The sequence below is a fragment of the Lineus longissimus genome, chromosome 9 (assembly GCF_910592395.1).
Source record: "Lineus longissimus chromosome 9, tnLinLong1.2, whole genome shotgun sequence".
In the NCBI taxonomy this organism is placed as follows: domain Eukaryota; kingdom Metazoa; phylum Nemertea; class Pilidiophora; order Heteronemertea; family Lineidae; genus Lineus; species Lineus longissimus.
Genome location: NC_088316.1, coordinates 7,126,001 through 7,150,462, shown reverse-complemented (window position 1 = coordinate 7,150,462; position 24,462 = coordinate 7,126,001). Strand labels below are relative to the sequence as shown.

General features: G+C 42.3%; 1 protein-coding gene across 1 annotated transcript; it reads left to right on the top strand.

Annotated features, from left to right (window-relative positions):
- The first annotated feature begins 1,422 nt into the window (after positions 1 to 1,422).
- LOC135494179 (uncharacterized) lies at positions 1,423 to 12,858 on the top strand. The gene is made up of 6 exons (XM_064782020.1): positions 1,423 to 1,496; positions 9,370 to 9,504; positions 9,810 to 9,952; positions 10,686 to 10,901; positions 12,109 to 12,262; positions 12,603 to 12,858. The coding sequence occupies exons 4-6, from the start codon at positions 10,749 to 10,751 to the stop codon at positions 12,611 to 12,613; spliced, it is 318 nt and encodes a 105-aa protein (XP_064638090.1). The 5' UTR covers positions 1,423 to 1,496; positions 9,370 to 9,504; positions 9,810 to 9,952; positions 10,686 to 10,748; the 3' UTR covers positions 12,614 to 12,858.
- The last annotated feature ends 11,604 nt before the right edge of the window (positions 12,859 to 24,462 follow it).

The following is a 24,462-nucleotide window of genomic DNA, read 5'->3' as shown; positions in this document are numbered from 1 at the left end:
TGCTCAAATGTGGTGTCTTATTAGAAATCTACCATTCCTAATTGGAGATGTCGTGGACACAGATCATGAAGCATATAATGTCCTCCTGCTGTTGCTTGGTTGCATGGACTTGATTTTCTCTCCTAGATTTGATCCTGGTCATCTCGTTTGTTTAAAGTATGCCATAGCAGAACATCATTCTGCTTTCCGAGCTGCCTTTCCAAATGCAAGAATGATTAACAAACATCACCATATGGTACACTATCCGAGATGTATTTACATGTCTGGTCCATTCACTAGGATGTCTTCCCTCAAATATGAATTTAAACACAATTATAGCAAAAGATTGGCACACGTAGTGTGTAATTTTAAGAACATCTGCAAGACTGTGGCATTTAAGCACCAAATATTTCAGTGTGCCAATTGGGGCTGTAGTTCTGGCATACGGGCTGAATTCGAATGCACTAGTGGTAGCATGACTGAGGTCAGTTCTTTGGTTGGCAGTGCCGCCGTCATTGAACGCCTTCTTGTTAGCCCTACAGATGAGGTATTCGTAGCTAACGATGTTCGAGTGTATGGAACAACCTACAGGGCAAGGACTTTTCTTGCGACAGGATGGAATGAGGAAAAGGAATTTCCAGTCTTCAGTGAAATTGACAATGTTCTGGTGGTAGATCCCAATAACTTGGTGTATTTCATTGTTGAGGAGTACGCTACTAGTGATTTCAGTGATCATTTCCATGCATTTGTAATTGTAAAGTTGAAACAGCCAGTGCACAAAGTAATTAGTTCAAACGAATTACTGGACTACATCCCATTGTCACCAATGAACTCTTATGAACGGGATGACAACAATATATACCTCTCTCTCCGGCACAAAATTCTAAGGTAAGTGTTTCAGCTAAGGAGTTTTAGCAGGGCGCAACACCCTGCTTTTAAAAACTTCTGGTTACCCTGTCCCTGCCCTTTTCCATAAAAGCAGAGCGCTGCACCTGCCCTTCTTTCTGCCCTGCCTTTTCAGATTTCTAGCTGAAACACTAGGTAATATAATGTATGCCGGTTTCAAAAAGTAGTTTTTCAGAAGTAAATATAATCTATGATTACATTATTCAGAATGAGATAAACGTGTAAGCCACAACACAACTTAGTATTTACAGCTGGACTGTCTAGGTTTGTGCCAGGTATGCATTTTCACCGGTGGAGAGCTAGACATCTTTGTCATCTTGTGTTATTTGTAACTGCAGCGCTAATAGTACTAATAGTAATGTTCTGAATATTTCTTTGCAGACAATGAAATTGATATGGAGGTTCTCCTCACTATGAATGAGGATGACCTGAAGTCGCTTGGGGTTACTAAATTTGGGGTGCGACGAAAGCTCTCTCTCGCCCTGGTGAAAGCAAGGCCATTAACAGCGATTACGAGTGAAGCAGACATGCCAGATGGCTCGCTACTGGTAGACTGCACGATCAATGATGCCACTGGTATATTACAAGTTGGGGATGGGGATATTGTGGTGGTGAGTATCTGAATATCATCAAAACACCGTATTTGTGAGTTTAAATGCACTGAATTGTGCTTTAGATTGCCATCATTTTTGGATTTGACCTTCTCTTCAAGGTCACATATGTGGCAAAAATTGGCTGTTAAGAGTGTAACTGTGGCACGTTTCTTAACGACTGAAGCTATGAACCTGAAACTGGGTATGCATGGCCCTATAACCTCAGGCAGCACATTTCAATTTTCAGTTCAATCTGATTCTCAACTTTGCCCCTGTGGTCCAAATCCGAAAGCTTTAAAGGGATAGGCCGTTCAATTTAATCGTGGTCCAATGAATAGAAATCCACCTGTACACAGTGCCGTAGTGCAGTTATCACCTGTACAAATTTCCTGAAACTTGGTATTTACGGTGTTTGTAGACCAGTCTAGACAACAGTAGTAATGTTGAAATTTGGATTTAATACGTATTTCTGCAATTGGAAATTTTTAATATCAAACATTTAAACGAACAGCGCATGCCTTTGAGAATTGTGATTATTGCTTTTTTAATCACTTGCCCGATTGCCACTGTAACAGGTTCAATTTGAACAGTTTGAAGAGTTTATTCCCCCTTTAAGTCTGCTATGACCAATGGTTTAGCTCAGGTTATTTTGGGCCTTCACGGTCCCTGAGCCTTATGTCATTTCATTGCATATGCTTTATCAGCTATTATTGTTTGTATAGTTTTCCTGGTCTACTGAGTTTCCCTCCAAATTGAGTTAGCCTTGGGATCCCGAACTGTGAACATGCATGTTGTAGACCTGGTCAGAGGATTTTAATATAAACATTTCCTCATATTTGATTTCTTCCTTTTCCTCCATCAACAATGTCACAAGGATTGGAACAGTGAATCTGTGGACCTGATGACTGATTTAATTCAGTATTACATTTGGGGGCTCAGCCGGGATGACCAAGTCTCGGACAACTCCCTACCATCCAATGGGCAATGGGCTTTGCGAACGGTATAACCGCACCCTTTTGTCAATGTTCGGTACGTTGTCCGAGGACAAGAAGAGTAGTTGGTCGTTGTACCTCTCCACGTTGACGCATGCGTACAATTGTACGCGTCACGATATCTACAGGAAGAAGTGGCTCACAGCCAAACATTAGTTTGGGGAGGGGCTCTTCGACCCGCATGAGGTCATTGGGGAGTTTGACAAAATGTTTGGGGAGGTATTAACATCTGAACAGGTGTTGGCGAAATTCTACGCATCGTCGCAGGAACCGGATGAAAACGTTGCGGCTTGGGGTTGCCGAATTAGGGAGATTCTTTCTAGGTGCCCCGATGACACATATTGTACCGGTCCTCAGGCCCAGGCCATGTTGAGACAAAAATTTTGGTCTGGCCTCAGGTCAAAGGATGTGAAGTCGGCAACTAGGCACTTTTACGATGCAGGTCGTGGTTATAGCGAGCTTTTAGTGGCGGCCCGGCAGGTGGAGCAGGAGATTGGTTTAGGGAAACCTAAACCGGTCCAACAGCTTAGCAATAGCTCTACTGCCGCGGAGGTAAACAAGCTTGACTTGATTTTGAAGAAAGTTACTGCTCTTGAAGGTGAGCTGGCCACTTTGAAGAAAGAGAAAGCTCGTGAGGCTGCTAAGAGAGCAGATCAAACTTCTTCTTTTGCAGATTCTACTACCACCTCTACACATTCTTCTTCAGGTGGAAAGTCCTATTATGCAGGTATTTGTAGTTACTGCAAGAAGAAGGGTCATCACATCGATGATTGTTTCAAACTACAGAATAAGAACAAGCGGTTGGGAAACGCCAACGCACCCTTGGTCGGGGGCGGTCAAGGGGACAAAGAGTAAAGCCCCACCCCCACAATTCTCTGATAGGAAAGGCGTCTGAGACCACTGTTTTATTGAAGGAGACAAATGTTGATTGTCTTCTCGATACTGGTTCTGTGGTCTCCACCATTTCTACTACTTATTTTTCAGAGAATTTTCCCGATGAAGACATTCATCCTTTGGATGATTTTATAGATATACAGAGTGCGACAGGAGATAATTTACCCTATATGGGCTATGTCAAATTACCTTTGACCCTCGGTTCCTGTCGCCTCGACATTTCACTTCTAGTTGTGCCAGATACAAATTATAACCGTCTTGTTCCACTTCTACTTGGAACTAATGTGCTTGCTGAGTTGGCTCCGGAGAGATGTAACGTTGAGGATTCTGTTTGGCGTGATACTTTACGCAGTTACTGGTAGGGAATGTTACTGTAGGGAATGTTACAACATGTAAGTCCGTTACAATTAACAGCAACTCTCAGATTTCAATAAAGGGGATTACTCGTTGTAAATTAGGTCACTCTGCCAATGTTGTTACTGAATCTTCCAGGCCACTTCCAGGTGGACTTGTGCTTGTTTCTTCTCTTCAGAAAGTGTCTTCTCGCAGTGCATCTCAGAAAGTCTCGGTTATTTTAAAGAATGTTTCGAATACTCCAGTTACCATACCAAAGCGTTCCGTTCTTTGTAGTATTTCAGAAGCCAACTTAGATATTTCTCCGCCTACTATGGACATTGAAAATACTTCTTTTCCCATTGCATCTGGGATCGAGACTGCTGCAGAAGTCTCCGATACCTCTGATGAAATGCCTGATTCTGATTTTCTTCAACTTTTCAAGTTTCAGTCTGACATGGACTCAGAACATTTCTCTGAATTGAAGAATCGTTTGTTGAAATGGAAACATGTGTTTGCCAAGTCAGAGTCAGAGATGGGCAAGACAAATGTCTTGAAGCATCGTATTGATTTGTCCGATGATAAGCCATTTAAGATTAGGCATAGGAGAATTCCACCGAACATGTACGAGGATGTGAGGGTTCATTTACAGAAAATGTTAGACACAGGAGTCATCCGTGAGTCTAAGAGCCCTTACTGTTCTCCTGTTGTACTAGTACGAAAAAAAGATGGGTCTCTCAGATTCTGCATTGATCTGAGGAAACTTAATAAACGGACCATCAAGGATTCATCTTCATTGCCTAGAACTGATGAGACTCTAGATTCTATTGCTGGTTCTTCCTGGTTCTCCTGTCTTGATCTGAAGGCAGGCTATTGGCAAGTGGAGTTAGAGGAAGAACATAAGGAGAGGACTGCGTTTTCTGTGGGACCGCTGGGTTTTTATGAATGTAACGTTATGCCGTTTGGGGCTACAAATGCTCCCAGTACATTCCAGCGTCTCATTGAGCTGGCTTTGCACGATGTAAATCTTGAGATGTGTTTAGTGTATTTGGACGATGTCATCATTTTTAGTTCTACTGTAGAGCAACATTTAGACCGTCTTGAAATCATTTTTGACAAGTTACACAAAGCCGGACTCAAGTTAAAGCCTTCTAAATGCCAGTTCCTCTTAAATCGAGTCAAATATCTAGGGTATTACGTTTCCAAAAAAGGCATTGAGATGGACCCTGACAAAGTTCAGGCTGTGCGAGACTGGCCACCTCCTCAGTCGGTTGATGAACTCAGGCGTTATCTCGGTTTCACATCATACAATCGAAGGTTCATCAAGGATTATGCTAAGTTAGCTAAACCTTTGAATTGTTTACTCCAAGGTCATTCTACTCAGAAAAGGCAAAAAGACAAGCCGTCGTTTCCCTGGGGAGAGGAAGAACAAACCACATTTCAAAATTTGAATGAATCATTGTGCTCTCCCCCAGTCCTTGGCTTTGCAGATTATTCTTTGCCATATGAGTTAGAAATAGATGCTTCGAGAGATGGCCTTGGAGCTATATTATACCAGTACCAGGATGATGTTAGAAAACCTATATATTTTGCTAGTAGAGGACTGTCCGCTTCAGAAAGGAACTACCCCACTCATAAGTTAGAGTTCTTGGGGCTGAAGTGGGCAGTGACTGACAAGTTTAAGGACTATTTATTCGGGGCAAAGTTCAGAGTCAAGACTGACAATAATCCGCTGACATATGTATTGACGAGTGCGAAGCTCGATGCCACAGGGCACCGCTGGTTAGCTGAGTTGTCAGCTTATGACTTTACCATCGAATATTTTGCTGGAAAGAGCAATGCAGCTGCAGATGCGTTGTCTCGTCTTCCAAGAGAAACTAGTCTGATCAATGAGGATGTTGTAAAAGCTATTTCACATTCCCTCACTTGTCAAAATCTCTCTGCTGTTGAAATTCTGAATGCCAATATTGATTCTTCACATTCCCTATACCAAGTTGATTCGCTCACTACGGATTTTGTTGATATTAAGTATCATCAGGGGCAGGATAAATATATTTCAGATATCATTGCTTCTCTGGCCAGAGGTATTCGTCCTGACCCCTCTCCGGAGCTGAAACCTTGGTTACGTCATTTTAACTCTTATCGATTGAACGACAAAGGTATTTTAGTAAAACAAAGTATGTTGAATGATCAAGTTGTTGATCGTGTCGTCTTGCCATTGTCTCTTCACACATCTACTTTGAAGCAGCTGCATGATGACATGGGTCACCTTGGTAAGGATAGGGTGATTGATCTTGTAAAGTCCAGATTCTTCTGGCCGGGTTATGTCAGTGATATAGAGAATTACATTCAAACTTGGGGTCGATGTTTACGCCGAAAGACACCTACTAATGAAAAAGCTTCTCTCACCAGCATAACCACGTCGCAGCCTCTGGAGATGGTCTGTATGGACTATCTCACAGTTGAACCTTCCAGGGGTTGTGAAAATATTTTAGTAATTACAGATCATTTCACCAAGTACTCTGTAGCTATTGCAACAAGAAATCAGACAGCACATACTACTGCCAAAGCTCTTTATGAGAATTTTATAGTTCATTATGGTTTTCCTGGTCGGCTACATAGTGATCAGGGCCGTAATTTTGAATCTGCTGTTATAAAGGAATTGTGTGCTTTAGCTGGAATGACCAAGTCTCGGACAACTCCCTACCATCCAATGGGCAATGGGCTTTGCGAACGGTATAACCGCACCCTTTTGTCAATGTTCGGTACGTTGTCCGAGGACAAGAAGAGTAGTTGGTCGCTGTACCTCTCCACGTTGACGAATGCGTACAATTGTACGCGTCACGATTCTACTGGATTCAGTCCGCATTTTCTAATGTTTGGCCGTGAGCCACTTCTTCCTGTAGATATCAATTATGGTCTCGGTACTCCTGATGTTGGCCCTAGTGAATCTTATAGTTCCTACATTAAATCTTTGCAGGAGCGTCTTGATTATGCATTCTCTATGGCTATGAAAAACCAGGGTACCGCTTCATGTAAGAATAAAGGGAGATATGATCTCAAAGCGAAAGCTTCTGTTCTTCAGACTGGTGATTGTGTTCTTGTCCGCAATGTCCACTTATGCGGTAGACATAAATTGGCTGACAAGTGGTCGACCGATGTTTATACTGTTGTGGGTCAACCAAACCCCAATATTCCGGTATTTTCGGTTCGCTCCTCGAAAGGAGGTAATCCGCGTGTTTTACACCGTAATTTGTTGATGCCAGTTGGAGAGATTAGAGATGAGGAAGTTGTGAAGACTCCGGCCCGGTCCAGTCGTACTCGCCCTGAGAAGGAAGTTGTTGTACAGCCTGCGATGAGTGATGACGAGGATGTCGATGTGATGATTTTGCCGCGTGTTGATGAAGTTCCTTCTTCTATTGCATCCGCTTCAACCGCCGATGTTCCACATGGTGACAAACTTCCATCTTTTACATCCGTCAGATCTGATGCTGCACCTCCTTCTGATATTGTTCCGTCTACTTTGTCTACCGATTCTACCCCACCATTATCCATTACAGATGTCGTTCCGGTCCAGCCCGCTGTTGTTGAGCCTGCGTCCCAGTCTTCGGTTGATGTTAGTGCGTCCGGGCATGCTGCTGTTGAGCCTGCGTCCCAGTCTTCGGTTGATGTCAGCGCGTCCCAGCCTGCCGTAGATGCCAGTTTTCCAACTCCAGATGTGACCGTTCCTCCTCCACTGATAGATGTCGATACGCCGTCAGGAATTGCGCTTGACGAGACTTCGATCGCTGATGGTACTGTTCCGCCTCCAGTGGAATTTTCAACCGTTGGTCCAGTGGATGAGACGGTCCCTGTAGATATTCCCCCTGGTGAATCCTCTGCTGAATTCCACACAGCCCAGGATGACGAGGAAGAGAGTGCTCCGGAGGACAGCCCTGTTGCAGCCCCGAGGAGATCTAAGAGGGACCATAAACCGCCTGACCGTTTCAAGCCTTATCAGATGTATCAGCAACAGCCGCGCGCGCCGCCTGAGCCTTGGCGATCCAAGGTTGATTATTTTATGTCGCTTGCAAGCAAGCCTGAGTTTGCGCAAAATCCCGCTATTCTTGACAAAGTTCTGTCTTTAATGAAGGATTGAATGATAGTTGGTTTTCAATTTTGCTGTAGACTCGTGATTATTTTCTGGTTTGAAATATATATAACATTTTGATTGAATGTTGGCTGGTTTTGGCAGGCCATGTCAATCAAGAGATTGTTTTCTACTTGAGTGTGTGTTTTCTTCTTTTGTTTCGATATTTCGTGGAGATTTATATCAAGTAATTCTTGGTATTGATATTTTGTACGGTATGATTAGAGTCTGTATAGATTCCATAGATAATTCATCAGTACTTATTCTGTTGCATCTCTACTCATATCAGTTATTCAAGGTTTTGTTTGACAGTTTATCAATGTAAATCCCTTTTGGACTAAGGGTTTTTGGTCAAACAGTTACTAATTAATACCTTCCAGATGTTTTGTAAGTCATTTCCCTACAATTTTCCTTTTTTCCCAATCTTGTATCTTATTGATTGTTGTTTTGTGGTGTGATGGTAAGATTGAGGAGGTCATTACCCCTTCTCTTCTATTATATCTTCTTGCAATGATCTTCAGTAAATCAAACAATACTACAATAGTTCTTCACAGTACCGTATTCTGATAATGATTCTAAACTTATATATTTCAGTATATTGTCTATTCGCCTTAATCTCGTTCTGATTCGTGCGATACAATTATTTTTCAGTGTGAACTCTAGAAGTTTACTGTTAATTTGTAATTACAATAATAATTCCATTTCTTGTAGCTCTTTACCTTATGGTGTTTTTCAGTTTTCAGGATGCTGGATTGAAATTTTCACTTTTCAGTCTTTGTCTTTAATGATTCTGAATTCTGCTCTTTGATGGTTCCATTCTTCCCTTCTTATTGTTTGAAGGTTTTGGTTTCGCATCTTTCTCAACTCGGTTTCGTTTTGAGTTTCACCTGGTATTTTGGGTTACATGTTTTGTATATATGGTGTACATTTCTTTTTATCTTTGGTAAATGTCAGGAGCCATTTTCTCTTGACAGGGGAATGTGTAACAGGTTCAATTTGAACAGTTTGAAGAGTTTATTCCCCCTTTAAGTCTGCTATGACCAATGGTTTAGCTCAGGTTATTTTGGGCCTTCACGGTCCCTGAGCCTTATGTCATTTCATTGCATATGCTTTATCAGCTATTATTGTTTGTATAGTTTTCCTGGTCTACTGAGTTTCCCTCCAAATTGAGTGAGCCTTGGGATCCCGAACTGTGAACATGCATGTTGTAGACCTGGTCAGAGGATTTTAATATAAACATTTCCTCATATTTGATTTCTTCCTTTTCCTCCATCAACAATGTCACAAGGATTGGAACAGTGAATCTGTGGACCTGATGACTGATTTAATTCAGTATTACACCACCAATCTGATAAACATGGGACCATCTAACCACCATACAGTAACTAGGCCTACTTGCACATGGGTCTTTGAGTTTACCTCATAAAACTTCCATTTGGCCACATACAGTATCACTTTCCATGACTAGCAATAGCATGAAATAGTTGTCTACTAAATATTCTTACGGTGAGCACAATGGCCCCTGGCTGTTTCATTTTTTCAGGATGTCCCAAACCAGTGTCTGGACAATGACATGCAATTTAGCCATCCGAAAGCGGTTTCGACACCAGTGCGGCAAAGAGTATCCACAACTTCTACTCCCCAGCAAGCAAACTGGATGTTCTGGAGTAAACCAGGTGTAAGTTGACAGTATGGCAAACTGTTCATGACATGATAATGCATGAGCCCTAAACTGGCCTTATTCATTGACCGACATGTATTTTACATTGTTTTAGATTGCTTTAATTTACAATATTATGATAATTTAAAATATTACCGATGAAGGGCTACAAATTAAAACAAGATATTGTGTTTGTGGAATGGCATGAATGGAGTCGTCAAACAAGATGCAAAGTCATTTCTTTATAGTACTGGGAGACCCTGTAAGAATAGACCGAAATCCGGATTCTTAACATGGGATGAAGTATCATGATTATTTTACAGGATATTTCCATTCGCAACATCCTAAGTGAGCGTGGCATTTTGCAAGATATGGAAGACGAGCTTTCACGTGGTCCTTTAAGTGAAATTACCAGAAAGAGGTTGACCAGGGGAATAGTGGCAGAGCTTATGGAAAAGTGTGGACTGTAAGTATGAATGAATCTTGAGCCAGGCATCTATTCCATGTAATATGAGGACAAGTTAGTAATATTTGTTGTACACACGTGTAGATTGGTAAAACAGATTATTCATGACACGCTGTACGCACACATGGATGTTGGGATGTTTTGCATTGATGTTTTACGTTAAAAAATATTATGTTTTGGAGATATTTGTCATCAGTAATATGGACATGTGGCATGTCAGGATTTATCCGTTTTATTGAAATTCGAAACTGAAAGGTTTACACTGTTAATATTCATAGAATGATGCAGAAATTGGAAAGTAATAGAAACATTCTAGAGTATTGTTCCCACATGACTGCTGCCAATCTCCTTTCAACCAAAGACTATTGTACTAATTCTCTGTGATGAGATTGAGAACATGACAAGCTAAAATAAAAAAACTGCACCAGTGGCTCAAATGAGTGTAGTTTTTTTATTTATCCAAACAATAGATAAACGTCGTCGTCGTATCTAACCGGGCGGTTGCGAAAGTTCACTATTGTAAGACCCATACTAGTATCACTGTTAGTGTTATAACTACTTTATTGCAGCTGGGTTTTTTTTCTCTTGGCGCAACTACATGATTACAAATGCAATTAATACTTTATCACAAAGCACAAAACCAGTTTGGGACTGGGAGAGCTCTAGCGATTGATTTGTGGAATTTTTTTACAGAGAGTTCAGTATTAGATTAGAATATTTCTCTTATATCTAGGAGAGCTTTTACCATGATGGGGAAGGTCCCTTGCAAGATCGGTGCAAGCGAGTCCGTCGTGACATGTTGAAGAAGAAAGGGTCAAAGTCCTTGAAAGAAAGTTCATCAAGTTCAAGTCGTAAAAGGACTTCAACAGATGCAGAACCAACAGAACCACACATTGCAAAACGACCCTCATTTGAAGCTATTGATCTTGACCAGGATACCAAGGATAAGGTTTGTAGGAATCATGTTACATGACTGCTATACCAAAAGCTGGGTTGAAACCAACTTGACGCCCCTCACAGTCATACAAGAAATTGAACTATTTTAATAATTGGTTCAAATATTAACTTTAATGGTGCATTTACTGTTACATGTAGGCATGTCCATATTGCTCAAAAAGAATAGAAATGTTTTCAAATTCAAACTAGAGCTAGTCAATGGGCCGAGCCCATCACCAATCTCCGCGCTTGTGAAACATTCTGCTTTTGTGTACATGTATGGCTGCGTTGCCGGGACGCTTTGACCATTGTGACCTTGTAGAGTTATTGAAATCAATACCGCTGAGAATATGCGATGTATAGCAGTTTTTCACTTCTTTGCAACACTTTGACCTCTGTAACCTTGAAAAGTACAAGGTCAAATAAAGAAACCCAAGAGGATATGTGATGAATCCTTGCTAGAAATATCAACTACAAGAAATATTGCCCGGGCCAGTAATAAGCGAGTTACAGTTGATGCTCCCTTGTGGCCAAAAAGGAATGATATCAGGCCAAGATTGTGTATGTAAATTTACTGTCACCTACATGTAGGGGCTTGTCTGTAGCAAGATTGGTATCTGTAATTATAGCGGTTACAAAATATGCTGCCATTGTCTGACGGTAGTTAAAGCAGGACACTTTGACTGCGCTGCGACCTTGAAAAGTAGGTAAATCAAATATACCTAAGTTTCGGATTGATGCAATGTGCAGTATTGGAGGAGATGCTGTTACCAACAGACTGACGAACGATCGAAGTGACACAGATGCCGAACTTGATAAAACTATCTCTGCCGCTTTTTTGAAAGCACATAGATAATGATTCATCTTCCACTTAACCTGATGTTCTTTTACAGATTGAGTGGATGAAATTTCATCCACCAACAAAGGAAAACCCGTCCCAACTACGGGAATATCTAATCGACACCTATTCATACCGAAGAGGGGTGACGGCAAAACAATCTCTGGATGAGGTGTTTGAGGAATATCCAAGATTCCGTGATATGCCTCAGTTGGCATGTTGAATAACCTTTCCAAAAGTAGATCACTCTCAATAGTACCGAAACATGTACTGTACATGTGTGTGCCTCTTTTCAGATCAAAGATTGTGTTAATTATTGTTACTGTCACCCTCATGAACAAAAAAAATGTGCTTGACAAACGATCATACTTTTTTCTTCCAGATCAACTCCGAATTTGAGGCAATGTTCCCTGATAATGCGGCGTGGTTCCTTCTTAGGTGGCGCCACTCATTTGCACTCAAAATAATTGAGGTTGCCAAATTGGAGAAGACAACTGAAATTACAGACCTGCTAACAAAGTATGGGGATGGAAATAGTAAGCATTTGACTTCAGTGACTTGATAACTTCAGTGTTGTAATTTATAGGCGGCTGAATAACTGTTATTTTCTTCAGCTGTTCGTAACAAGAGGGGGTTAAGGACGATTATTTTGTCAAAATCAAGTAGACGACATGTCAGCAGTAAAGAGTTTGAAGTACTCTCATTGAGGTTTTTAAAGCTTACCATTCTAGCCATATACTATCTGATTTTCAAATATCTACCGAATTGTAAGTGCTTGAACTTTTAGACCAGACTGAGTTTGTTAGTTCACACTATTTTTATAGAATAGTGATAGTATTAGAAAGTGTAATCTCATGTTGTATTCTTCTTTTGCAGATTGGAAGTGATGTGGCGATGTTAGCGAAGGAAAGGGATAAATCCAAATATAAACAGCCCCTCCTCTTCTGCTTAGGGGGCTCTTTGAAGGATCCCAAGGAGTTTTTCATCATCATTGACGATTATGTCATCCCTGCTGGTGACAACATCATTACGGCATTTGACAGGCTTTTCAAGGCCATATATGTTTTCAGTATGGAGTATGCTCTATGTTTGGAGCCATTTTATTTCTTCATGGAGACCTTCATCTACAAGATCCGAGAAACCAAGAATGCGCCAAGGCGGGTGAAGACCCTTATGTCCTCGCTAGACCTAGTGAAGGACACTGATAATGTTGCTTAGGACCAATTCATTTCTAGTCAATTATGTATTGATATAATTGACAGTGCAGCAAGTCCGTCTGAGTCTTGATAGAATAGTCCCAGTAGCACTTGTTCTTCTCACTATCACCATGTGCTTTCAAATTGGGGCACGGTAGGAACATGGTCAAAACTGGTATGTTTTTCCCTTTGAATACAGAGCTCCAGTAGTGTTTTTTAATTGAAATCCTTCCTATTCATATCAGCTCCACCATTGAGGCATGCCGTCACTTGTTCCTTTTGCCCTAACGGGCAGTCAAGATGCAGGTTATACTCATCCAATATCTCTGTTGTTTGATTGGACAGCATAATGTAACGCATCCTTTAATGTTACATTTTTTGGCTCGCCGTTTGAGCCTATGCGATGACGATATGTTCGTCATTGTCGTCATCATCCACTGACAGCGTATGTTAGCATGACGTCGCCATTTGCTCTGTTCTAGAGGTAAATATCATGACGCCTCCTATTGTACAAAACTGAGTTGTGCCTCAGCGCCACCTGTCGTTTTAGTTCCTCCAGTTCCTCATTACGGGGGTCTGGGAACATGTACATATTTTGTTGTTGTTGCGTTGCACTTGGCCATTTTGGCCATTTTAAAGCCTTTGCTGCAGCTGGAGTGACGAAACATTTTTAGTTGGTGTATACAATGTCTCCTTTACATAATATGTGCATTATGTGTTTACTATTTTATCAAACTACTCACTTCACCCAGAGTGAGTTTGTTCACTCCGTCCAACCAACCTATACCGACTACATTGTACATGGATGTGGCCACCAGTGCACCAACCTCAATTGACTTTCATTATAAGTTCTATTGTTGTATTTATGTTCCTGTGTTTACTATTTCATCAAACTTACTCTCTTCACCAAGAGAGAGTCTGTCCACTCAGTCCATCCAAGTAACCATGGCAACTATGTGTTATTGTATTTATTTTTCTGTTAATTAACAAATGGCTTAATACATGTACTATTTTATCAAACATACACACTTCAACTGGAGTGAGTAAATGTGTAAGTTTTTACTTTGATAAATAAATTCAATCAATGAATCTCTCTCTTTCTTCTCAACTGCATGGCAAGACTGCGGTAATCACCAGTTTTATGGAGCCATTTGAGCTGTCAAAAATCTTTAACACTGCAATGGCGTTAAGAGCCAGTTTTTATAAGAGTCAGGCAGGTGGTGATTCATGACCCTCTCAGATTGTTCCTAAATTTTTTTATTGGTAGATATATGTTAATAACAGACGGAAATCACATTTTCTATCCTCAATAGGGTCCGCTTTTTTTTTAGGGGCCCCTGGAATATTGGGGTCAAAATGGGCCTAAATGGCAAAATAACCAAAATGTGGTTTTCAAATGCTGGTATTTCTGTGCGCCCTTATTGAGCCACAGAGATTTTCATGCGTGTAAGTCTATTGGGTATTGACTTTCAGAAAATGTGAAAATTTTGGCGGCTGACTTAGGGCGCAGCCCATAGGTGGCGCTGCAAAACGCGACATTTCGAAATTACACACACCTTCAGAGAGGTTGTGTGGTTTGCGCCCTAAGTCAGCCAGGGTGTTTCATGCGTATTATGATACATTAGCACCTACTGCTTTGATTTAAAGGAAATTTACGGCGGCTGACTTTGGGCGCACAAGTATAGGGGGCGCTTTTTGCCGCCGAAAGGTGAAATTACCACCTTTTCGCACAGCAAGTTCTCCATGCGCCCTAAGTCAAAACTGATCAAACATAGCTCAACTGGTCACCCAGCATCTCTAGTACCAGTGGTTAGGAGGGTTTCATGGCTGGTTTGCGTATTAACCCTTTTTGCACCGTTTTTTCTCGGGTCACTACGCGAAAAGGCTGAAAATGGAATTTTGTAAACTTTCTCCGATATTCATAAAACTTACAGGATTAGCTCCTTTTGCACTGAGAAAGGTGTTATTAAAGTTTTTGTGGAATGCAGCAAGCCACTTTTGTTGTAGGCTGCCATTTGGTGGCAATATTCGAACTATAAAGCAAAAGTACCAGTTTTAGTGAGAGACGACAGGGAAAAAGACCACTGCTGAGAACGTTGTCAAACTGATGCGATCTGCAAAGGATGCACAAGGCGCAAAGATGTTTTCACCAGAAGAATACTTAGCAAGAGATCAAGTTATATCACAGTTCTCTCAATTTATGGCCAAGAAGAAACGAGGTGGAACACTTGAAATCCCAGAAGCTGACCCAACTGATGATGGTAGTGACAATGAGGATGAAGGGAATGAGCAGATTGATGAAGAGTTAGAAAGTGTTCAGGTAACATCAATTCCATCCGATTTGAGTGAAACAATATCCTCGACAATTTTCTTTTTACCGAAAAAGATTCTACATCGATGTTTTACCTCCAGGAATCTGATCTTCAAGCAGAGCAACATATCATAGTTGATGAGTTGATTAACGATTTTCACGAAGAAAACATGGGGGAAATGGAGTACCATGCAGGAGATTACGCAATCATACAGTGTGGAGAGAAGGCATATGTTGGGATGGTACAAGCTGTTGATGGCGAACTTTGCCACATAAAATACATGAGACGAACAGGTAATTATGGAATCGTGATGGATGATTCTTCCCCAATGGAAATCTAAAATACGACATATTTTTCAACCATATGCCCATAGTTTGATAGTATACATGTCAGTAATATTAGCTGGTACTTTTCTGTATTGCAGGATTGTATTTTGGATGGCTTGATGATGAACATGCATCTTGGCAGGACAAGGATGACATTCGCGCTAGATTATCAGCACCATCCATTGATCGCCGTGGACATTACATATTCTCAAAGAAAGATGACCAGAACATGAAACTATATAAACTGCAGTTCACTGTTTAGATGTGATGATCCAGTTGGACAGTTTGGCCCTAATGGCATACTAACTATTTTGATAGTAATTTGCTAAATTTCTGCTGACATTTAAATATTGGTGAAGTTTTACACCATATTAATTGTAAAAGTGTTTAAGTTTCTGAGATACCGGTGATTTCATGGTAATTTTTGAATACTTTTGATTTGAATAAACGGTTCATGATATAAAGGTCAAATTGCTCCTTTTTAGCTCACCTCTTAGCAGAGGTGAGCTTATCCCATACCGTGGCGTCCGTCGTCGTCGTCGTCGTCGTCGTCGTCGTCGTCGTCGTCGTCGTCGTCCGTCGTCCGTTAGCAGGGCACGTTTCGTAACTGTTAGAGCTATTGAGTTGAAACTTGGTACACATGTACCCTTATGTAATGACACCTTGGAGACCAAGTTTCGGTCCGATTCGTTTCATGGTTTGGCCACCAGGGGGCCAAACGTTAAAAGTGAAAATATGCAATATCTCCCTTAATAGTAGTCGGGAAATTTTGAAAAAAATATGGTAGGTACTTCTAGCAAAGGTGCATCATATATCCTCCGGGTTTTTGATTTGACCTCCTTTTCAAGGTCACAGAGGTCAAATGGTGTAAATTGGCCGTTAGGATGTAACAATGGCACGTTTCTAAACTGCAATGACTATTGATACCAAATTTGGTACACATGTACCCCTTAGTCAGGTGATGTCAGGGACCGAAGTTTGGTCCAATATGATTCACCACTTGACCACCAGGGGGCAAAATCCAAAAACCTTAATAATGTAATTATTCCTTAACTTCTTGCCCGATTGCCACCAATTTGATATCATGGGTACATCTAACCACCATACAGTATATGTCACACAGGTTTTTAATTTGACCTTCTTGTCAAGGTCACAGAGGTCAAATGGCGAAAATTCGCCGTCAGGCCGTAACTATGGCATGTTTCTTAACTGCAATGACTATTGATCACAAATTAAGTACACATGTACCCCTTGGTCAGGTGATCTCAGGTACCGAAGTTTGGTGCGATCTGATTTGCCGTTTGGCCTCCAGGGAGGGGGCCAAATCCTAAATTCTTCAAAATGCCATTATTCCTAGTAATGACTTGCCCGATTGGCACCAATTTTATATCATAGGTACATCTAATTCTAACAACCATTCAATGTGTCACCCGGGTCTTCCTTGATTTGACCTACTTTTCAAGGTCACAGAGGTCGAATGTACTGTAAATTGGCCATTTTGGGGAAATTGTAATTGCTTGGACCTACATCAAACCTAACACTACATGACACAATACCATGCTCTTTATCCATCTTTCCTCCACATGAGGTGAGCACAATGGCCCTGGCCATTTCATTCTGTCAAATTTCAATTTTGCCACCAAGTAGCTTGCCACCTTGACCTAAAACTCACAAAAAATACTTTCTTTAACGCAAGGAAGTTATCCTGTAAGTTTCATGAATATCGGAGAAAGTTCACAGTTTACCATTTTTGGCCTTTTTGTCTAGTGTCCCGACAAAAAACGGTGCCAAAAGGGTTAATACGCAAACCAGCCATGAAACCCTCCTAACCACTGGTACTAGAGATGCTGGGGGACCATTTTAGCTATATTTGATCAATTTTGACTTAGGGCGCATGGAGAACTTGTTGTGCGAAAAGGTGGTAATTTCACCTTTTGGCGGCAAAAAGCGCCCCCTATACTTGTGCGCCCAAAGTCAGCCGCCGTAAATTTCCTTTAAATCAAAGCAGTAGGTGCTAATGTATCATAATACGCATGAAACACCCTGGCTGACTTAGGGCGCAAGCCACACAACCTCTCTGAAGGTGTGTGTAATTTCGAAATGTCGCGTTTTGCAGCGCCACCTATGGGCTGCGCCCTAAGTCAGCCGCCAAAATTTTCACATTTTCTGAAAGTCAATACCCAATAGACTTACACGCATGAAAATCTCTGTGGCTCAATAAGGGCACACAGAAATACCAGCATTTGAAAACCACATTTTGGTTATTTTGCCATTTAGGCCCATTTTGACCCCAATATTCCAGGGGCCCCTAAAAAAAAAGCGGACCCTATTGAGGATAGAAAATGTGATTTCCGTCCGTTATTAACATATATCTACCAATATAAAAATTTTGGAAGAAATCTGAGAGGGTCATGAATCACCCTCTAATAGGATCTTGCCTGATTCTTATAAAAACTGGCTCTTAAGCGTTTGACTCGCTAAAGTGGAATTGTCAACACCATGAAATGGTTGGGAGACGACTCGGGCATTTGGTGCCAAGAAATTGCACCATTGCGACACCACCAGTGGTGTCCTTTTCGACACTAGTAGAGGGTGGAAAAACGGCCCCATTTGGTGTCATTTTCGACACTGAAAGAGGTTGGAAACTGCTCCACTTGGTGTCAACAAAAATGACACTATCAGTGGTGTCATTTTCGACACTGAAAGATGTTGGAAACTGCTCCATTTGGTGTCAACAAAAATGACACTACAGTGGTGTCATTTTCGACACTGAAAGAGGTTGGAAAATGACCCCATTTGGTGTCAACAAAAATGACACCAAAGTGACACCATCAGTAGTGTAATAACATTTTGACACCATCGTGGTGTCGATACCGCACGGTGTCGTCACTAATCGGGCACCATGAAAGTGTCAAGAAAGTGTCAAATTTGACTCCATGGATTTAAGAGAGTAGATGACCAGATTCTTCAGCATGCTGAGGTGGCAGATGTCACTTTGCGTATAAATGGTGTCGCCAATGCAGACCTGATGTACTTCTTGAACAGATACCCCTGTTTATTACCTGAAGGTGAGTGAGTCTAATTATCATTGGTTATGTTGGTGACATTGTTATCTAACATTGGGATAAGACTAATGGACTTCCCACTGAAATCACTGATTCTGTGCTTCCTTTGATCTCTATCTTTAATTCACTTAGACAGATACAAATAAAGGGAAATTAAAAGCCTTAATTTTTTCTGTTCTGATTTGCAAACGAAGTCATTCACAAAATAATAATATTTTGTGGTGTGTAGAACATTTCTTGGACTGAAAATAAAAGAATATGTGACACTGACAGTTGATTTTCATACAACACACTTTGAACAGAACTTGATAGAATTAGAAATGCCTTCATATCAAACAATGTACTTAAAATTTATATCAATCAACATTTTACTTTCAGGAGTTTCGAAGGAAACAGTAGCCATATAATTTGCCGAGTATCAAGCAATGGAAGAGCTTCCCGAAAGCTGTAACTGTGACCAAATCGATAAGATCTGGGTTGCGATAGGAAAGTTGTCAGATGGTGCAGGGGAGCCACGGTTCAGAAATTTAGCGAGAGTGATCCTGGGTATACTGACCATACCTCATTCCAATTCACAGTGTGAACGAGTTTTCTCCAGTGTTCGGGCGAACAAAACTTGGACCAGGTCAAGTCTAGGATCAGATACATTGCAAGCAATGCTGCTTGTAAAGTCAAAGGAGGGGGAGGCTCAGACAAGAGTTTATTCAAATGACAAACTGAAAGAACTGAAGTCTGCATATTACAATTCTTTAAAAGACAAACAATAGGCTATTCATTCAATTTCCAGTAACTGGTACAGCAAACTTGTGTTGCCCTGTGGTGTTGAGGTGACTGTACATGCATCTGAAATGACACTATTGATGTGTGTTTTATATTCATGTGCTCAGTAATTTTTGTTCCTTTTGCCAGGAGACTGCAATTTTTAGTTTTTATCGAAGGTTTCCAGGAGAATAGACATGTACATTTTATAACTGTCCTTTTTTTGTGAACAAGTGAAAAGTACACGTATTATGGAACCACAACAGGTCAGGACAGTTTTGAATTGGTTTCCGTTCTCAACAATTTTATTTCATTCTGTATTGAGCTAGTCGGGACCGAGGAGACTGCAGTTTTCTCCTGTGTTTAAATGCTTATTGATTCCAAGATAATACAGTGTTCTTTACACATTTAACTTAAAAAAACTTTAAAAAACTGCCCTTGGCCAAAGCTTTGTGTTTTATGGGGAGCTATTTCCTTTTGGCTGCTCATGAACAAAAGAAATACATTGTTCACCAGGCCAAAGGACAACAAAGTATCCAAAGCGGTGCGTCATCATATGCATGCTCTGTGCCTTTAAGTAATGGACATGAGATCGCTCACGGCACGAAGCACCTACATGATACGCACGAGAGACTCCAGCTAAGGGAAGGGTGGGTGGGCTCGACACACAACTCACTGGAGACACCTTGAGACTTTAACAACACCCACAACGCGCACTGACATTTCTCCTTCCCATCCGATGATTTCCAATCACGTGTTCTCGACGTCACACCACTTCGGATAACAAAGTATCCAAAGCGGTGCATCATCATATGCATGCTCTGTGCCTTTAAGTAATGGACATGAGATCGCTCTCTCTCCGAACGCTACGAGTTAACCCATCCGGACGCTACTGTCATGATAGGGATTCCCTCATATTTGGGGTGATTATCTGATATGAGTTGTATTGCCTCTCCAAATACTCCACACCTTAAACCCCATCACTCAATAAAACTCATACCAAATAAACACCCCAAACCCACGAACCCTCTAAAACACTAACAATGTCAATCTCTAAGTGATAACCATTTATTCAGTACACAATGCTAACACTACATCCCAAATATGTACACTCTTTCCAACCATATTCCTCCACATCGGACACTACTCTACACCTTCCGATGAGGAAATGGACTCGGCAGACCGCATTCCTCGATATATTCTCCCTCTACCTGCCTCCAGTCCTCAAAAGTGGCTGACGACATAATCGCGGCCATTTTAGCTGTCTGGTCGAGCTTCCCTGCCCTAGCATAGTGTGAAGCCGACGATTCGGAAGACCAACCAATATGATCCATCATGGCCTCGATATCTGGCTGTGAAGGCACCCCTTTGGATGACAAAAAACGGATCGATATCGCACAGCCGCCCCTCAAACTATGAGGGGTTTCCCCCTCATCAGCCTCTATTTTCCCCAAATAGTACTTTAACCTCTGATATGTGACCTCATATGTCAGGGGACTATCAGCAACTCTCTGGCGCGCGAGAGGCCTAAACAGAAAACCCGTACTTAAATCCACGCCGAATGAAGTGGCCACCTGAAAATACGTCTTCAAACCCTAGACAGGACACACAATAGCTACCCTCGAACGAAACACCGAAAAGATGTTGGGATTATCTACACGATGGGTCTTCCCCCAGGTATGCTTAATGATAAACCCCGCACCCGCAGGCAATTCCCGAATTTCCTGCGACAACATAACCCCCACATCATGGGCCCTGTCGCCCCCAAAAAACATTAATTTTAACATAGCCTGGTCCCTAGCCAGAACAAACTTCGTGTGTAGAGGGATATCCTGTCGGTCTAATTCCTTGTCTATGTACATTGCCAGCAAAAGCAGTTTCGATATGAACAAAGGCCTCGCCTGATACACCATGACATGGGCTTTGCTCTGCTCTACACGAATTTGTCTCAAATAAATTGCAACCTGATCCGAACGAACCGGATTCCCCTGCCCGGCAGAGCACCACCCATTAGGCTTTCCCAAACGATCAAAAATGTCCCTAAGTTGTGAGATCTTGGATGCCACCGTGCCGTACGCTAACCTCCTCGGGCAGGTACATGCGGGTAATCTCTGACCAATAGCCGGGCACTGTATAACATGCACCGCTGTTTTCCCGTCTCTATCGGCCCATGCCAGATATAAGCAGATATCATCCGGAGTACATGTATCAAGAGCCTTCCCGAGATTGCCCAAGAATAGTTCCAAATTCTTCTGAAGTTTCGACTTGCGTATTTGATAACACGACGATTTGAACCCGTCAATCAGGGAATCGACCCGTCTGCGCAATTCAGCAACATCCAACCCCGACTGCCGACCATGGGCACCTCTCTGAAGGAGAACAAGAAGAAACGCTATTACACAATAAACTACGATCAACTGCCGCCGCCTACTCCTAAGCCCCCGCACAATCAGCTCTTAACCCCTTATTCTAGAACGAGTCTAGCTGCCAACAAGGGGTACAACAATGGCGAAGAGATATAACCCCACTTTGACGGGACCTCTAGCACATTGCGATCATCTCTCCGACCAAGGACAATAACCGACTTTGCCACTGATATCAACACCGGCCACCAGAACGAAAGAGGGGATGGCTGCGGAACTACCAAGGTTACCCGGAGTGGCCTTGGGTTTTCATGCAACACGAAAAACAAGACCGAACCTATCATGCAAAAAGGCGGGAAACAATGGTAATTTTCCGTGCCGGAAAGTATCTTCGTGAAGACGTTAACCCCCACCGAACTCGGAAGTGGATAAGGCGTGAAAGGCGGCAACGCATTACCATCCCTATTTAGCATTGCATTGGAATCTGATGCCATCAAATCAAAGGTATGAGGGCCAAACAACCTATCCAACCTCGACCAAGCCTCCACTGATAACCTCACATCTCTCGGAGACAACTTACGAGAAGCAGCATCCGCCGCGTTCTCCTTCGAAGGCACGTAAGTTAGCTTCATATCGCAATTTAGCCCAGAAATGACCGGAAATATGGACTTGAGTAGCTTGACCAACGGAGGGTCCCTAGCCCCCTGCTTAGCCCATGCCGTTACCAACGCCTGATTGTCCACATATACATCTACCTGTTTGTCCCGTAAGCACTCAGGAATCGCCTGCAGAGTCTTTAACAAAGCATCAGTCTCCTTCAAATGGATGGGTCTGTTGTCATCCCGTGGCCAGAAATCATGCACCTCCCGACCATCGGGTAGGGAGGCCCCCCAAGCGAATCCACTGGCATCCGTGGACAAGTTCAAATCCACATGGCGCTCACCCCGCCAATTGGCCCAATCCGAAAAATCATCCAGGAAGCGCCAGAACGCTATTTCCTCTCTCAAGTCCCCTTCAACCCGAATATCTGCCTCGGCTTTCCCTGACCGACCGATTTCAATGGCCATTGCCCGGATGTAAAGACTTGCAGCAGGAACACAAGTTTTGAACGAAACGCACTTGCCCATGAACTTTTGCAAAGTCCTTACGGGAACCACGGACTCTGCCAAAATCTGTTCCCTCAACTCTCTAAATTTCAGTTTCTTATCCGCAGGGATCTGAAATTGCCTTGAAACCGAGTGAACTATCAACCCAAGGTTCAGTAGTGAGCAGGACGGGAACCATAAACTCTTCAGAAATTCAATGGTGTAGCCTAACAGAGACAGGGTTGCCGCGTTGCAAAATATCGAGATCCCCGTTTGTTGTACCTTCGAACCTGTTACAAACTTTGCTGGGCCAAGAAACCTGTCATCCAGATACTGGGTAGTGATCACTCCTTTCAATCTTAAAAACGCCGTTGCCTGCATTCCTATTGATTGATAAACGAAGGGGGACAAAGACCATCCGAACGGCAAACAATTGTAAACCATGTACCAACCACCAAATTGTATTCCAAAAAAGGTTCTGGACCTCTCAGACAAAAATACGTTGAGATAAGCCAATTTCTCGTCAGTGGATGCCATGAAATCCCCCTTCTCTATCAGACCCGGTGTAACATCTGTGGTTGTTTCCCATGTGTCAGTGTTTCCAAACAATAGGCAGCTAGAGAGACCATGACTTTTCAATAGGGGGAAACACAGAAAAACTTGTCAATCTATCTTTTAGCGTTCCCAAACAATGAGGGGAAACACTCAAAAATAGAAACACTCAAAAACATTACACCGGGATGAGAGCGGAACCTTCCAGTGAAAACGGCATGTGTTTCATGAAAAGATTTAAGAACCTTTCATCATGGCACAACCTATTCTTCCTAGTTCCCATTATCATCAATAGGGGCATAACCAATATGGTGGAGGAATCTCGCCTACTCTACCCAGAAGCTTGAGGGAACCATTCCTTAAACCCTCTTCCAAGTGACTGGCTATTTCTTCCTTGTGGGGCTCACAGTTGGCATAATTATTAAAGATCCGCGACGGTGGAACTTGTGCGTCGTACAAGACGCCATTGAAATAGCCACTGAATGGTTGAAAAAAGTCCAAAATGTCGACCATTTCTTTTATCCAACCTCCCACCATCCGAGATGACCCATCATTTACCAATTTCAATAGAGCTTGCCAATTGGCTACCTCCTGATGTAGCTGACCGGCGACAAAATACCGATGGTCCCTTAGCGGTAAGTTGTCCAGTAGTTCCTCCCAATTGTTACCGAGGTCTCCCCACTCTTTTGCCAAGAAACCTGGATCCGAGCGAGCCGAGGGGAAGGGCCTGCCCTTGTAGTCCACGTATCTCGGTGATCTCAGCCCTGCAGTTGCCGCGACCGGGTTGAATGAAGAATCCAACTCCCATGCTGGTACACTCTGACTGTTGGCCTGAAACCACAGCAAGGAACACATAACTAGTGTGTTTGACCCAAGTCCCAGGCAACTGTGGAACAGATACACTTCTGCAAGGCCAGACCCTCCCCCTCCCGTTCCAACTGGGCATCAGTGTCCCAGGAAACAGGAGAGAAAGCATCTTGCCCTCCCAACCAGGCTGCAAAAATTACGCAACTACGAGAAAGAATAGAAATTCAAAACCTTTATTTACCTCTCACAGAGCCCGAGATATATAGTAACA

Bases quoted from the DNA above. Each gene is read 5' to 3' on its own strand.
- LOC135494179 (XM_064782020.1), top strand. From the start codon at position 10,749: ATGTTGAAGAAGAAAGGGTCAAAGTCCTTGAAAGAAAGTTCATCAAGT. The intron at 10,902-12,108 runs GTTTGTAGGAAT...TTTTTCTTCCAG, and splicing joins ACCAGGATACCAAGGATAAG to ATCAACTCCGAATTTGAGGC.